We start from the raw sequence: 14,247 nt of genomic DNA on the forward strand, positions 1-14,247 counted from the left end.
TCGATGCTCATTGGTACATACGGTCTTATGCTATGCATATTATGCATATTATGCATAGTTATGTCAATTTGTGTGCGATAGCCCTAACAACGCAACATATTGACATATCATGCGAGTATCGTGAAAGCTCTATACACCTTAGAATGATAGAATACGGCACTGCGTGATTTTCCGTGCGCACATTTTCTGCTTTCGATATCAAACAGAACCAACATAGTATTTGCATGACGTACTGAACACAACGTGCACTTAAGCTGGTGGCACACAGAAAAACTTAAACAGTAAAACTTAAACAGTAAAACGTAAGCAGTAAGCAAATTGACCAATCACAGTCATTGATTCTTCTTACGGTCCAAGAATCAACGACTGTGATTGGTCAATTTGTTTACAGCTTACGTCTTACTGCTTAAGTTTTTCTATGTGCCATCAGCTTAAAGCGAGAAGCACACATTCTTGCATAAAAGCATAAGGGCCTCCACACACAACTTGACATAACAGTAACGTCAAACGTATCTTAAGAATTGACAATTAATTTTAAGGTCGCCATTTTGATGAATACTCGACCGTAATTGGTCAATTCTTACGGTACGTCTTATGTTAAGGCTACGGAAATTTGTGTGTAGAGATCTTAATACATAACGCATAAGAAAATTGACTAATCAGAGTCCTTTATTTTCATCGTGACAATAGAAATGAGAATTCTGATTGGTCAATTTTTTTATGCGTTGTGCATTGTGCCTTTATGCAAGAGTATGTGCTCCCCGCTTTATCGGGCGTATTGCACTGCGTGAGCAATACCGTCTGCATATTTTCTGCTTTATCGATATAAAATAGCACAGTACTAACATAATACTTGCATGACGTGCTGAGCACAGTGTGCATTAACGTGCCGGCACGCTTGGTTATCGGGATAGTAAAGGCACTTTGTTAGGCAACTTTGTTAGATGGTGTCTCAAAAATGCGCCTAGCTCTAAAATCGGGCTAGTAGCCGCTCTCAGGCTTCTCTCTGCTAGGTTGCGTTCAGATTTCTCATCCGGGTGCACTCTATTACTAGAAACATTATAGTATATGTTAAATATACTATAGCATTTTCAGTATTAAAGTGCACCCGGATTGGAAATCTGAACGCACCATAAGATACGTTATTGCCAGACTCTTATTAGAGGGATTCTAAACTTACAAGACGTTATTTCGAGACTCTGGGAATTTATTACAATTCTGTATGAAAAGTAAAAATGCGAAAAGTAAACAAATTTACTAGAATATTTATCATTTTATTGGTCAATATCTAGTGAATTCACTCACTTTTCGCATTTTTACTTCTTACACAGGGTTGCGTTTCAATTCCCCATCCGGGTGTGTTCTATTACTAGAAGTGTTATAGTATATGTAACATATACTGTAGTGTTTCTAGTAATAGAGTGCACCCGGATGAGGAATCTGAATGCACCCTAGAACAGTAATAAGCTCCCTGATTCAAAGGTCTATAATGGCTCCTGCACACAAGACGCGGTAATGCTTGCCGCGCGGCGGAAGTCTGCGCGACAGCCAATCAATATGTTGTTTTTCCGTAGGAGCTAGAAGGTTATTACGGAAAGCAGCATATTGATGGGCTGTCGCGCGAATTTCCGCCGCGCGGCAAGCATTACCGCGTCCTGTGTGCATAAGCCATAACTCCGGCCACTAAATTCAGGCTGCACTCAAATTCCCCACCCGGATGTATTCTATTACTAGAAGTACTATAGTATATGTAACATATAATGTTTCTAATAATAGAGTGCACCCGATTAAGGAATCTCAACCCCTGGGCACACCCCTGGGAGTCGATTCTGTATCTCGAAACGAAGTGAAAATTACAAAAGTGAGCAAATATACTAGAATATTCGTAATTTCATTGGTCAGTGCCTAGTGAATGTAACTCACTTTTGTAATTTTCACTTCGTTTCGAGATACAAAATTGACTCTCTGGGCTGCGTTTGAAAACTCTACTCGACGAATAGAGTAGCATTTCATCAACCAATAAGAACAAAAATAACTAAGATTTCTTTATCATAATTGGTCAATTATATGTACTCTACCCACCAGTAGAATTTTGGAACGCAGTCCTGGTGGCTCTCATGTTTCTCTCTATTGCGCATGACTATTTAGTAAAATTGGATTTATCACATCAAAGAAACCGATCTAAAGCCAACGGCACACGATGCTTGTTTTCATATTGGATTGCTTGCTGGATGGAAGTACTCTATTCTGATTGGTCCGTCTTCAGAAATGCACCAATCAGAATAGAGTATTTCCATCCAGCAAGCAATCTAGCATGAAAACAAGCATTGTGTGCAGCTGGCTTAACTTCTTGTTTATGTCTAGCTGCGTTCGGAAAACATCACTTGAGTACTCTCCCTCTCTTTTTATCTCACTCTTGTATTTCGCTCGCTCCAACGGCTATCGTTTAGTAGTGTGCACACAGTGTTTCCGAACGCAGTCTATGTTGTCCTAAGCGCGGTGATACTACACAGGTTATAATTTGATGACGGTCACTTGTGAATAACAATATCCAACAATGATACTTTCACGAGGATTAAACGTATTAAAAATTGCATATAAAACAAATCAAAATAAAGTTGCTGCGATAAATTTGCAATCTGTTAGATCATGCCACGAGTAAGTAGAATTGTTATATAATTCTACGTTATGCGAGGTTATGTTCCAATATTTGTTTTCTGTTATTATTTAAACTAAGCATAAATAAAAATAAATATATATTATATGTAGTTACTTAAGAACAATTGTTAGATCTCTCTTCTGTATTACATAATTATTAATAATAAAGTGTATTGTTAATAGTTCTCAGACAATTGATATAAGAGTATAGTTTTTTGTGATTTATTTTTTTGATATTCTTAATAATTTGTTAATATATTATTATTAATATGCTATTGTTACTAGCTTACCATGGGCATATCGTTCAATTTGTCCAATGCAAAAGAATTATTTATATGCAGCAGAAGCTTTCGGAGGTTTTATGTGGTGGTGGATATTGTGGCATTTTTGGCATGACTTTGATCACATTGTCGTAAGTCCAATAATTAAATCACATTGTCGTAAATCTAATAATTAAAAACATTAATATCACCAGTTTGATATAATTCTGATATTAATAATGTAATGCCAAAATTTTATAAAATATTTTGTTCAGGGAGAATTTCCATACCCAGAAACAGATAAATGGACAGATGAGGAATTAGGAATTCCACCAGATGATTACGATGGAACTACAATGTGAATAGCTTAGAAAACTACATGAGTGTTATATAGAAAAAAAATGTTACTCTTATATATTCCAGAATAAACTTGTAAAACTTGATTAAGTAAAATGAAGTGCAAGTATATATAGTAATTTATTTTGTGTACTAAATTGACATACTACTACAAGAGCTTTGTATAAAGTAATTGTAACATATAGCAATTATTTGAGTTATACAATGTTAAAGCATATATAAAAAAACTTTCATCATGAACTGTCAAAAATTAATTTTCACTTGCGATCTTAATGTTGATTGTTTTTATTTCAAGATATTCTTTCAAGCCTTCCTCTCCCCTGAAAGAAAATGACGAGTTTAATAATATATTTTGGTGAATTACTTAAAAGTATTTTTAATTATTCAAAATGTCAGTTGGAAAAAAATGTGTTAAGTGTAAACATATTTGTAGTAAAACATAATTCTTATCTATTTCATTGATTATACTTTGCAACATAATCTTAAGTAAGAGGATTAAAAAATGTCAGGATATTTTAAGTCAGTTATTTCTTATATTAACTATTACTTCGATTATTTAGGTAAATCTAATTTATCAATTATCACTTACAATTCACGTCCTATTCCAGATTGTTTAAATCCACCGAATGGTGTTTGGGGTGTAATGGCATCGTAACAGTTGACCCTAGAAATAAGTATAAATGTGTATAAAATCAAATTATATAATCAATTTATATTATGTGTATTTTGCGAAGCTTGTCTAACTTACCAAACGCTGCCTGCTTCCACAGCTTGGGCGAATGTCAAAGCTTTATTAATATCTTTAGTAATTATGCCAGAAGCAAGACCGTAGTTGGTGCGATTTGCACGATCGATGACTTCATCCATGGTGTTGAATTTCAAAATCGATTGAACTGGCCCGAAAATTTCTTCTTTGGCGATTCTCATGTCGTCAGTTACGTTTGAGAACACCGTAGGCTGCACGAAAAAACCGATATCGCCTTTGCGTTCTCCGCCAGTTTGCACAACAGCGCCCTGCTCTTTGCCCGATTTAATTAAGCCCATCACTTTGTCAAACATGTCTTGATCGATTTGTGGGCCTTGTTGCGTCTTATGGTCAAATGGGTCTCCTACTATTCTATCGAGTGCCAGTTGCTTAGCATGTTTTACAAACTCGTCATATACTTTAGAATGCACGAATGTACGCGATCCTGCGCAACAATTTTGCCCGTGATTTCCAAATAATGCATTGTGTGCTATCTTCGCAGCTTCTTTCACTGAAAAATATTGGCAATAAATCAGAATGCAATTAATCGTTGCGTAATTTATTAGATAAAGACGCTCTTAAGTCGCTCTTATGCGATAACGTACCGTCAATATCGTCGAAAATAACAAGCGGACTCTTGCCACCTAGTTCAAGGCTAACGCGCTTAAGATTACTTTTGCCAGCAGCTTGCATTATGATATGTCCAACCTAAGAGAGACATATAATCCATTTATATATCACAATTATATATAATGTATTTATAAAATAATATAATATTGCAATGTACCGCATCGCACGCAATTATTCATTAAACTTAATTAATGACTCAAAATTTTACCTGGTTGTTTGTAAAATACTAAAGGACTTTTGTACTCAGTTTGAAAAATTCTACAAAGACACGAGCAGATGTACAATTTGAGGCAGGTGTCGTGTGTATTCATTGTAATACTATTATTTATGCAAATACCTCGCTTGATCCTGTGAAAGCCACTTTACAAATGTCTGGATGCTCAGAAATAGCTGCACCAGCAGTTGGACCGTAACCTGGGATGACATTTACAACACCTGCTGGTATTCCTGCCTCTTTAGCAAGAGCAGCCGCGTAAAGTGCGGTCAAAGGTGTTTGTTCCGCTGGCTTCAAGACTATGGTGCATCCAGTAGCTAATGCAGGAGCCCATTTCCAAGTTAACATCATAAAGGGATAATTCCAAGGGATGATTTGTCCCACAACGCCGATCGGCTCTTTCCGAGTCAATGTGAAATTGGTGCCATCTGGTCAAACAACAAATAACGCTGCTCTTATTTCACATACCAATATATCATATATAATAATAATGCATAACATTATTTATATCTATAATATATACAGGGTGTCTCACACTCTCCTCCGGGCATTTTGTGGGGACGTAGAATGGGTTAATGTGAACATAAAAATCCTATATCGTTTTGCGATAATCACAATAATTATCGAGATATTAATTGTAGAAAATTTGTAAATGATCATGCAGAATATGATAAATGAGTTATAATAGCAACGACTGCCGTCGTGTATTTATACTTTAGGTCAAATTGAACAAAAAAGTCCTCTATCATTTTCCAAATAATCACATAGATTTTTAATTATTAATTAAAGAAGATTATTGCACGATGTGATAATGCACTCATCTTCTTTAATTAATAATTAAAAATCTATGTGATTATTTGCAAAATGGTAGAGAACTTTTTTGTTCAATTTGATCTAAAATATAAATACACGACGGCAGTCGTTGCTATTATAACTCATTTACCATATCCTGCATGATTATTCACAAATTATTCACAATTAATATCTCGATAATTATTGCGAATATCGCAAAACGATATAGGACTTTTATGTTCACATGAACCCATTCTACGTCCCCACAAAATTCCCGGAGGAGAGTGTGAGACACCCTGTATATAATAAAAATATAATAATAACTAATATAATAATATAATACAATAAGTAATAATAATAATTTTGAACAAAAATACCTGTTGGTATAGTAGTTCCAAATATTTTATCACACCAGCCTGCATAATAACGGAAGAAGGCGACACTTGCTCGTATATCACCGACGGCGTTTGCATATGTCTTTCCATTATCAAGAGTCTCAAGTGACGCGATATAATCTACATCACGTTCGATAAGATCTGCGAGCTATTTTATTCATTTATATTAGGATACGGACGGTTTTCGTGTTAGCAGCAAAACAATTTATGATTGTAAATTTCTACCTTGTGAATAAGTTGTCCACGAGCGAACGGATTCATTTTACGCCATTCTGACTTTCTGTTAAACGCCCTTTTAGCGGCTTCTACTGCCTTATCTACGTCAGCCTAAAAAGAAAATTGTTTTTTTCAAATAGCTACAATCACAACTTATTTAAATTAATTCCTTTTTATTACTTAGCAACGCGCATAATTAACCCTCCGAATAACAATTTTTGCCACTTTCAGAATAACAAGCAGGTTCATTAATATCTTCTTCGATTTTTCTTCTTATTAAAATGTCCAAAAAAATCCCCAAAGAATTATCGAAACTTTCTTTACCCTTTCTTTCTTTTTCTAGTTAAAGTCCAACTAATATTATTAACTAATATAATAACTATTTTGTGAAAAGTAAATAACCAATAAAAGCATTTTATTTTTAATGATTTTTAAACAAAAATGCTTTAAGAAATAAGTAATTCTTAAAACAACCGAGACATATGACTTTACCACTCGGAAGGTTAAATCTAATAAGTTAAGTATATACATAAGTATACTGTGCAAATATTTGCTTCTTTTTTTTTTATATGTAATCAGAAAACTAGATAAGATATGACGTCAACACTGATAACTGATTTATTTATACATTAACTACAATATTATAAATTAACGTTCAATTCTTGCGTTCACTCGGTATAACGTTATAATAGTTAAACAGACAATTTTACCTTATCTCCTTCTGAAATTTCGGCAATGACCTTCCCATCCGCAGGATTTATTGTAGGAAATTTACGACCGCTTACAGAATCCACGAATTCATTGTTGATAAAGAGCTATAAATAAATATTTCACGTATGCAGTTAAAAGACAATGCTGTTGTGTATTTTTAATAAACGAAGAAAATATTTGAGAATTCGACGAAGTCGTAGACACCTAAATGGACTTACTTGAGTATATTTAATTTTCACTTGCTTCGCCATCTTATCTTCGGTAACGTCTTCCCTCGGCAGCAGTCAACGAGCAAATGACTCAATCTCGTTGAGCTTATTTAACAATATACTGTCGCTAGTATCGTGGCAATTTATATTTAGTCCTTGATAGAGAGACGCCTCTACCGTTCTCCGTATCTTTTCCTACGTACGAATATCGGATGTTTTAGTTAGGGATTATTAATGTACCGACTTATTTAATAAATACTGGCACAATAATATTAACAATATAAATATTCAAGCTTTCATTCCAATGTAGTTTCTAAGTTTAAATATTGCTAATGTATGTAAATAGAATATGAATCAATAGAAATTGCTTTGACTTTCATGAAGGTTCCTCACTTTTATTATTTTATTTATATTATTGTTACCAGGAACTATACGGTATACTAACAATTATGTCGATTCGATATCTATCATACAACGCAGTTTTAACCTTATATTTACGCAACGAAACATACCATGCCGACAATCATCGAGATATAAATCCAATCATGCTTACATTCTTTGGCTGCGTTCAGCAGAGAAAGCTGCTTCACAACTGTTATAAAATTTATGAATCTAATTGGTACAATTATACTCACATTACTCTCATATTTCGCCAAAATTAAGAGCATACCCCAGTCAGATTCACGAATTTTACAACAGTTGTAAAGCAATTTTCTCTGTTGAACACACCCATAATGTCTCGAAATATTATAAATCTAATTATCACTTCACAATTCTTAACTAATATACGATTATATAATAGGCTATTTATTATATAATTATGTAGTGTGTATAATCCATTAAAGATAGTATAACGTATAATATCATTTGCAATGCAGAGATAACACTGCATGCAACATCTCCCAGAAATTTTTATAAAATCCATAGATTTTAGATATATTCCGTATATAATATTATATATAATATTTCGTAATAGTATTTCTGTAATATTTCGTATTTAATTTTAGAAAGACTCTTCGTATCTAATAGTTGACTGCGTTTTCTCTTAAATTATCTACCGTTCCAACATATCTAATCTTATTGTTGATTAAAGAATAGATTAAATGTTTTTAGGCTATAAGTTTCATAGTTTTAAAATGGTATTAGGCAAATATATATGTACATATAATACAAGTAACACAGTAAGATTATTCAACTCGATAACTTCATTGAATAAAAAAAATTTTGTTCGCGTTTTATTTTTAAACTCTACAAACAACTGTAGTAACATGAGCTACATTAACTTTACTTTATTTAGGATTATTACCTTCATATATCAAAGTCAAGTCAATTAAAAGTGGTGACCACAAACTCAATCTTTATCTTAATTTTTTTAAATATATACACTAACTTTAAATATATACACTAACCTTTATATAAATGTGATATTTTACAAAACATATAAATATGTTATACGAAGTTAGTCATCTGCGTAATGCTTTTGTTGAAAGTCAAAGTCAAGTCAATTGAAAGTGGTGACCACAAATCAATCTTTATCTTAATTTTTTTAAATATATACACTAACTTTAAATATATACACTAACCTTTATTTAAATGTAATATTTTACAAAACATATAAATATGTTATGCGAAGTTAGTCATCTGCGTAATGCTTTTGTTGAAAGTAACAGCACTTTCTGACAGAAAAAAGATAGAACTGATTAATCTAACGGTAAATTCCGTTCTTTAAGAAAATGCAGCGATTCGTCGATGCCGCGCATATTAAATCGATAAATGTGGCTCCTTAACCATACGTTCGGACAATAGCTTAAACTGAGGAAATCTACATTCTATTATCATATGCAAATGTTCAGTTGAATTTTTAAACATACTGTGAACGTTTAACATATTTTGACAATTCAAATGTAAAACGTTGGTACGGTTTTTAACGTGTAACGTTGACTTTTCCGCAACGATCCGTCCTTATCTTTTTCTTGTACTTATCAAGAAATGTCTACTACTCTGAACCAACATGATTACTTGGGAACCTCACAATATATTGCGCAAAAAACCGAGGTAAGTTCTCGTGTTATTCTCAATGATTACGTGCAACATCATGAGATCCTTTTTTTTTAACTTCACTTTTAGTTTTATCCTTGAGAATATTAAGCTGCTTTCTGTCATCTTTTTGTTAAAATATTTCTACTATCATTTATAAAATACTAATCTATAAAATATGCCACACAGATATCAACATACTTATTAGAGAATAAATTGAATAAATTGAACCTAACTAACAACGTGTGCATATATATTTGAAAAAGAATTTCACTTATTCACATATCGTATTGTTACACACGCAAACTTTACTCGTGATGAATTTTGAAATAGAAAACGCAATCGTGTCTTGAATACGGCGGTGGTGAGACTGAAGGACTACCTCCTCATTGTCCTCAACCCGAGAATGAAAGTTTAACAAAACCCGAACAAGCAATGATATCAATTGACCCATGGGCACCAGGCAGAGTAACCTGTTCTCTTAAAGGTGGGATTACAGGCCTGAGGCCGGTTACAAATCAATATTCCGTGGTTCTCCTTGGGCCAAAAGAATGGCAGACACATAATTTAAATATTTTTCAACAATCAAACGAAAAGATCACTGATGCTCAGTAAGTAATACAATAAGTATACCGTTTAATGAAATCTCGATATAAGGTGAAATTAAATTTCTTCGGGTAATCTTTAGAATCACAGCCAATTGTGCAAGAGAATGCGTGGAACAATCTTACAAGGCTGTTGATAATGCACAACTAGAAGCAACAGATCAATTAAAAACACGTGCCAACCTGGTTCACCGTCATAAAACACAACTAGAACACGCTATCACTGCCATCACTGAAGAAATAAGATTGTTGGAGACTGAACGTCGTCGTGTACAACAGTCTTTACTGGTACTAACTACACCTACATCTATCGCAGGCGAGTTTTTACAATTACGTTGTTCTCGCCTAGAATCAGATCTCGTTCGCGATGATGTCGAAGAACAACTCGTCAAGGTCAGTAAAACAGGTTATACAGGATATCCCAAACTCTCTTACACAATTTTTATGGGAATATAGGGTTGATTGAGATGAGCGTAAAAGTTCTATACTGTTTTGCGATATCCGCAATAATAGTCGAGATATTGATTGAAAAAGATTGGTAAATAATCACGCGCGATATGGTGAGCCATAAATGAGCTATAGTATTCAATGTATGCTGAGTGTTACATTAAGTCAAATTGAATAAGAAAGTCCCTTATCATTTTGCAAATAACCACGTAGATTTTTAGTTATTAATGAAAGAAAATTGTTACATGATTATGCGTGATAATACGTACAAATCTTCTTTAATTAATATCTGAAAATCTATGTGATCATTTCAAAAGTGGTAGAGGATTTTTTTTTATTCAGCTTGACCTAAAATGTATACAACAGCAGACGCCGCCATTATAACTCATCTACCATATCGCGCATAATCATTCATCAATCTTTAATTAATATCGCGAGATTTATCGTGATTAATTCTTATCGCGATTAATAATTATAGCGAGATTTATCGAGATTAATTTCGCGAATATCGCAAAACGATGTGCGACTTTTATGTTCACCTCAATTCGTTCTACGTTCCCACAAAAATTGCGAAGGATAGTTTGAAATATCCTGTATAGTGATTAGTGCGACGCGTTAAATAAATTTGCAAAATGCATTATTTATTATCTTCTTTTCACGCTTTAAATCAATCTGCATTCCAGGAAGTGACGCTCTGTTCCGAGGTAGAAAATTTACTAAACAGAATTCTCGAGCAAATCAAGTTGCAAATAGTTGAACTAAAGACCGTCAAAGCGCGATTAGAAAATGATTGGTCCGATAAAATACACACTTACAATATAGAATCCGTTTCTGTGAATTTATCGAACGATTCTTCGCAGATAATGTGGAGAGCTGGATCTACGAGATTCCCAACAGTGTGAGTTATTTTTACTTCATGTTATATGTATAAGACTGATAGAGGAACGTCATAAAAAAGTAATATTTATGCAATCAGTATTTTACCATGATATATTTAGTGTCACGACATTGTCATATTTTTTCATATCTTTTTTTCCTCTTGCATTAGTCATTCGACACCTACGAGTTATGAAAACTTCACGCAAGAATGTTTAAATGCCTATGAAACTGCTATACGGAAATCAACAGATCTAAGGTCAACCTTGAATAAATTATACATTGATTTCATTAAAGATTTGCGTGATCAAGCGACTCGAGTTGACGTTGCACTCGAAGAAAAAGTGAAACTTACGCAAGATGTTCTTCGACAATTAGAGATTGAATTACTTCGCGTAAGATTTGATAATGCAACAAAATACACAAACACGAATTGGGAATAAATCCATATTGAATATACGCATTTTCAGTGCTTGCAGGAACTAGCAAACACAGAAAAACTGATCGTGGAACTCCGGGATTCAAAAAAAGGTTTAAACAATGCTATGAAATTAGCTCAAACGAGACTGGATAATAGGTTATTTCGGCGCAATATTGAAAACTGTCGGGATATGCCTCAATTAACGTACGTTGCTGAATAAAAATTGATTATAATCATTTAGTAGATTTAATTTTAACAAGACGTAATTAAGAAATGCGAGTGATAGAAGGAAATATTTTCTTTTTATTTAGACTCATCGAAGAAGTAAAATCTATTGGCGAGCGTATCTCTGCTGTATTGGCAGAATTAAAGCGTGCTGAGGAATGTCAAGCAAAACTAATCAAAACAAGAAGTATTCTAGAACATGAAATAATGGTGAAACAAAAGACTTTATACATAGACAGAGAACAAGGACAGCTGTTACGTTCACGTTATCCTTCTGCCACAGCTTTATCCGGATATTGACAAATTTGACACGCATACATTATCTTACTGAAATTACTTTCAAAACTTGGCATATAAGTCGATATTGTTTATTTATCTATCTTTTACATACTAATGTAACTCAAGTGAAATACAAAATACATATTGCGTAAATTGTGTGTAAATTTATAATTTCTTACCCTTTCTTAGTTGTATAATTTCTACCCTTTCTTAGTTGTATTCCCAGATAGCACAGAGAATTCAAAAAGAATTCAAAAAGAACTCAGTCATATGTCACCAATTCTGAGTTCATTTTCAGATGTAAAAAGAATTCTTCAAAGTTCAGTTCAGTGAAAAGAATTCTTTTTGTATTTAAAAATGAACTCAGAATTGGTGACATACGACTGAATTCTTTTAGAATTCTCTGTGCTATCTGGGTTGTCAATAAGTATCCCAGATAGAGAATTTAAAAAGAATTCAGTCTTATGTCACCAATTCTAAATTCATTTTTAGGTACAAAGAATTCTTGTCACTGAACTGGACTCTGAAGAATTCTTTTTGTATCTAAAAATAAACTCAGAATTGGTGATATACGATTGAATTCTTTTTAAATTATCTGTACTATTTGAGTAGTCTCATTCTGTTCTGTGTCGTTCGAGTATTTAGATACGTTGTTTTATCTTGCTAATTAACATTCCCGAAGTAATATAGATATGGAAAATGTGGAAGATAAAATTACTAAGGAGGATATTTATTTTTAACTTAACTATTTTTAACTTAACTATTTTTAACTTGTAATATGTGTAACAGATAGAACAATTCAAGTTGGGAATAATTAAAACTAACATTGTAAGGAAAATAAGGTTTCTTTTATTAGTGGTAGTATAACAGAGTAAAGCGCTTTTAAAGAAAATACAGAGACAACAATGTTTCAAACATCAGACAAAAATGCATATGGTCAAACAGGCTTGATGTCAGACATGTCAGACTTCAATAAAGTAAATGAGATTCAGTCAAATGTGCAAATCCATAATCTTTGTAAATATCCGATCAGGCCATGACATATTCATCCACATAAAGAAGAAAATAAATGATAATCAATTCAATAGCAGTTCCAGTAACATGCATCAGTACAGGAGCTATAATTAGGAAATATATTTTTATTTAGTATTCTCTTTCTTTTCTACTAAGCTTTACAAGAGAATCAGTCAATCAATCAAAACCATTCAATAGAACTAAGAATAAAGCAATGACTCTCGAGAACATTCAAGCTCTTTCACACATTACGAACCTTTTATCTTAGCGCTGTATCAATTGCAAAGTGTTGTTGATGGGACGTTTCTGGAAAAACATTTTATTTTATACAACGATATATACTATCAAAGATGAAAACTACAGATTATATATTTCTAAAATTAAAAGATGCTTTCAGTACTTTCACATTGTCTATTGCTTAAAACTTTGCCTGAATTGGGGGTCAAATTATATTATTATTATATTTTATACACGGTATAAGATAACATAAATAAATAAATAAATAAATATATATATATATATATATGATCAAATATAATATATTTACTTCATAAATTTCGTACTTTTTCTTTTCTCCTTTTTCTCTCTCTCTTGCTCAAATATATATCTACTTCGTTGTAAGCACAGAAAGCCTAATATAAATACAAGAAGTGGACTATTTCTTACGCTTCTTGCACTAAACTAGATAAACTACCTAGAAGCGACTCACATATTGTGTATGTTCTTCTGATTGGCTAGTATAGCACTTCGTCTGACGTCAACATAGAACGTTCCTAGTAGTGAACCCACCAGAATTTGCAATGCTCTTGGCAGCAAACCAATCAGCTTGCAATGCTTTTGAAGCGAACCAGCCAGCTAATACTGAAATCTATAGTTCACGTCACGTATGTTATAGATTTTTAGTATTGGCAGTGAATATTGGGACTTGGCCCAAGTAGGAGGGAATATTACTTACCGTGTAGAAAAATTCACAATTTAGCAGAAAACAGAAAAGCAGAAGCCAATCAGAACTCACGCTGGTAGAAAAGCAGAAACTAACCGATTATCACCTAAGCACCAGCACGAGTTCTGATTGGCTTCTGCTTTTCTACTTCTGCTTTGCTGAATGCGCTGTAGGGCTAGTTTTAGGTTGAAAACATAACAAATATAAGAAAGA

At 33.2% G+C, this 14,247-nt stretch overlaps 3 protein-coding genes across 4 annotated transcripts; 2 read left to right on the forward strand and 1 right to left on the reverse strand.

Annotated features, from left to right (window-relative positions):
• The first annotated feature begins 2,440 nt into the window (after positions 1 to 2,440).
• On the forward strand, positions 2,441 to 3,394 carry LOC116840951 (NADH dehydrogenase [ubiquinone] 1 beta subcomplex subunit 2, mitochondrial-like). Its single transcript, XM_032808332.1, has 3 exons — positions 2,441 to 2,658; positions 2,944 to 3,070; positions 3,194 to 3,394. The coding sequence occupies exons 1-3, from the start codon at positions 2,558 to 2,560 to the stop codon at positions 3,278 to 3,280; spliced, it is 315 nt and encodes a 104-aa protein (XP_032664223.1). The 5' UTR covers positions 2,441 to 2,557; the 3' UTR covers positions 3,281 to 3,394.
• Positions 3,377 to 7,362, reverse strand: LOC116840948 (retinal dehydrogenase 1). Its single transcript, XM_032808328.1, has 9 exons — positions 7,197 to 7,362; positions 6,978 to 7,082; positions 6,277 to 6,378; positions 6,034 to 6,199; positions 4,988 to 5,292; positions 4,626 to 4,728; positions 4,024 to 4,531; positions 3,865 to 3,939; positions 3,377 to 3,595 (listed from the first exon to the last, which is right to left on the reverse strand). Exons 1-9 carry the CDS (start codon positions 7,227 to 7,229, stop codon positions 3,526 to 3,528), a joined length of 1,467 nt encoding a protein of 488 aa, XP_032664219.1. The 5' UTR covers positions 7,230 to 7,362; the 3' UTR covers positions 3,377 to 3,525.
• Positions 7,363 to 8,548: 1,186 nt separating this feature from the next.
• LOC116840949 (tektin-4) lies at positions 8,549 to 12,230 on the forward strand. Of its 2 annotated transcripts, XM_032808330.1 has the most exons (8): positions 8,549 to 9,242; positions 9,558 to 9,835; positions 9,913 to 10,222; positions 10,960 to 10,980; positions 11,137 to 11,174; positions 11,325 to 11,547; positions 11,623 to 11,777; positions 11,885 to 12,230. In XM_032808330.1, the coding sequence occupies exons 1-8, from the start codon at positions 9,177 to 9,179 to the stop codon at positions 12,096 to 12,098; spliced, it is 1,305 nt and encodes a 434-aa protein (XP_032664221.1). In that variant the 5' UTR covers positions 8,549 to 9,176; the 3' UTR covers positions 12,099 to 12,230. The 2 variants fall into 2 exon arrangements, with proteins under 2 accessions (XP_032664221.1, XP_032664220.1); XM_032808329.1 differs by having other exon boundaries at positions 8,589 to 9,242; positions 10,960 to 11,174.
• The last annotated feature ends 2,017 nt before the right edge of the window (positions 12,231 to 14,247 follow it).

The sequence above is a fragment of the Odontomachus brunneus genome, unplaced genomic scaffold (genome assembly GCF_010583005.1).
Source record: "Odontomachus brunneus isolate Ranch 3 - 2012 unplaced genomic scaffold, Obru_v1 Obru_scaffold_013, whole genome shotgun sequence".
In the NCBI taxonomy this organism is placed as follows: Eukaryota; Metazoa; Arthropoda; class Insecta; order Hymenoptera; family Formicidae; genus Odontomachus; species Odontomachus brunneus.

Bases quoted from the DNA above. Each gene is read 5' to 3' on its own strand.
- LOC116840951 (XM_032808332.1), top strand. From the start codon at position 2,558: ATGATACTTTCACGAGGATTAAACGTATTAAAAATTGCATATAAAACA. The intron at 2,659-2,943 runs GTAAGTAGAATT...TATTGTTACTAG, and splicing joins TCTGTTAGATCATGCCACGA to CTTACCATGGGCATATCGTT. The intron at 3,071-3,193 runs GTAAGTCCAATA...TATTTTGTTCAG, and splicing joins ATGACTTTGATCACATTGTC to GGAGAATTTCCATACCCAGA.
- LOC116840948 (XM_032808328.1), bottom strand. From the start codon at position 7,229: ATGGCGAAGCAAGTGAAAATTAAATATACTCAA. The intron at 6,379-6,977 runs GTAAAATTGTCT...TTTTCTTTTTAG, and splicing joins AAATTTCAGAAGGAGATAAG to GCTGACGTAGATAAGGCAGT. The intron at 3,596-3,864 runs GTAAGTGATAAT...ATTTTCTTTCAG, and splicing joins TCTGGAATAGGACGTGAATT to GGGAGAGGAAGGCTTGAAAG.
- LOC116840949 (XM_032808329.1), top strand. From the start codon at position 9,177: ATGTCTACTACTCTGAACCAACATGATTACTTGGGAACCTCACAATAT. The intron at 11,175-11,324 runs GTGAGTTATTTT...CTCTTGCATTAG, and splicing joins TCTACGAGATTCCCAACAGT to TCATTCGACACCTACGAGTT. The intron at 11,778-11,884 runs GTACGTTGCTGA...CTTTTTATTTAG, and splicing joins CGGGATATGCCTCAATTAAC to ACTCATCGAAGAAGTAAAAT.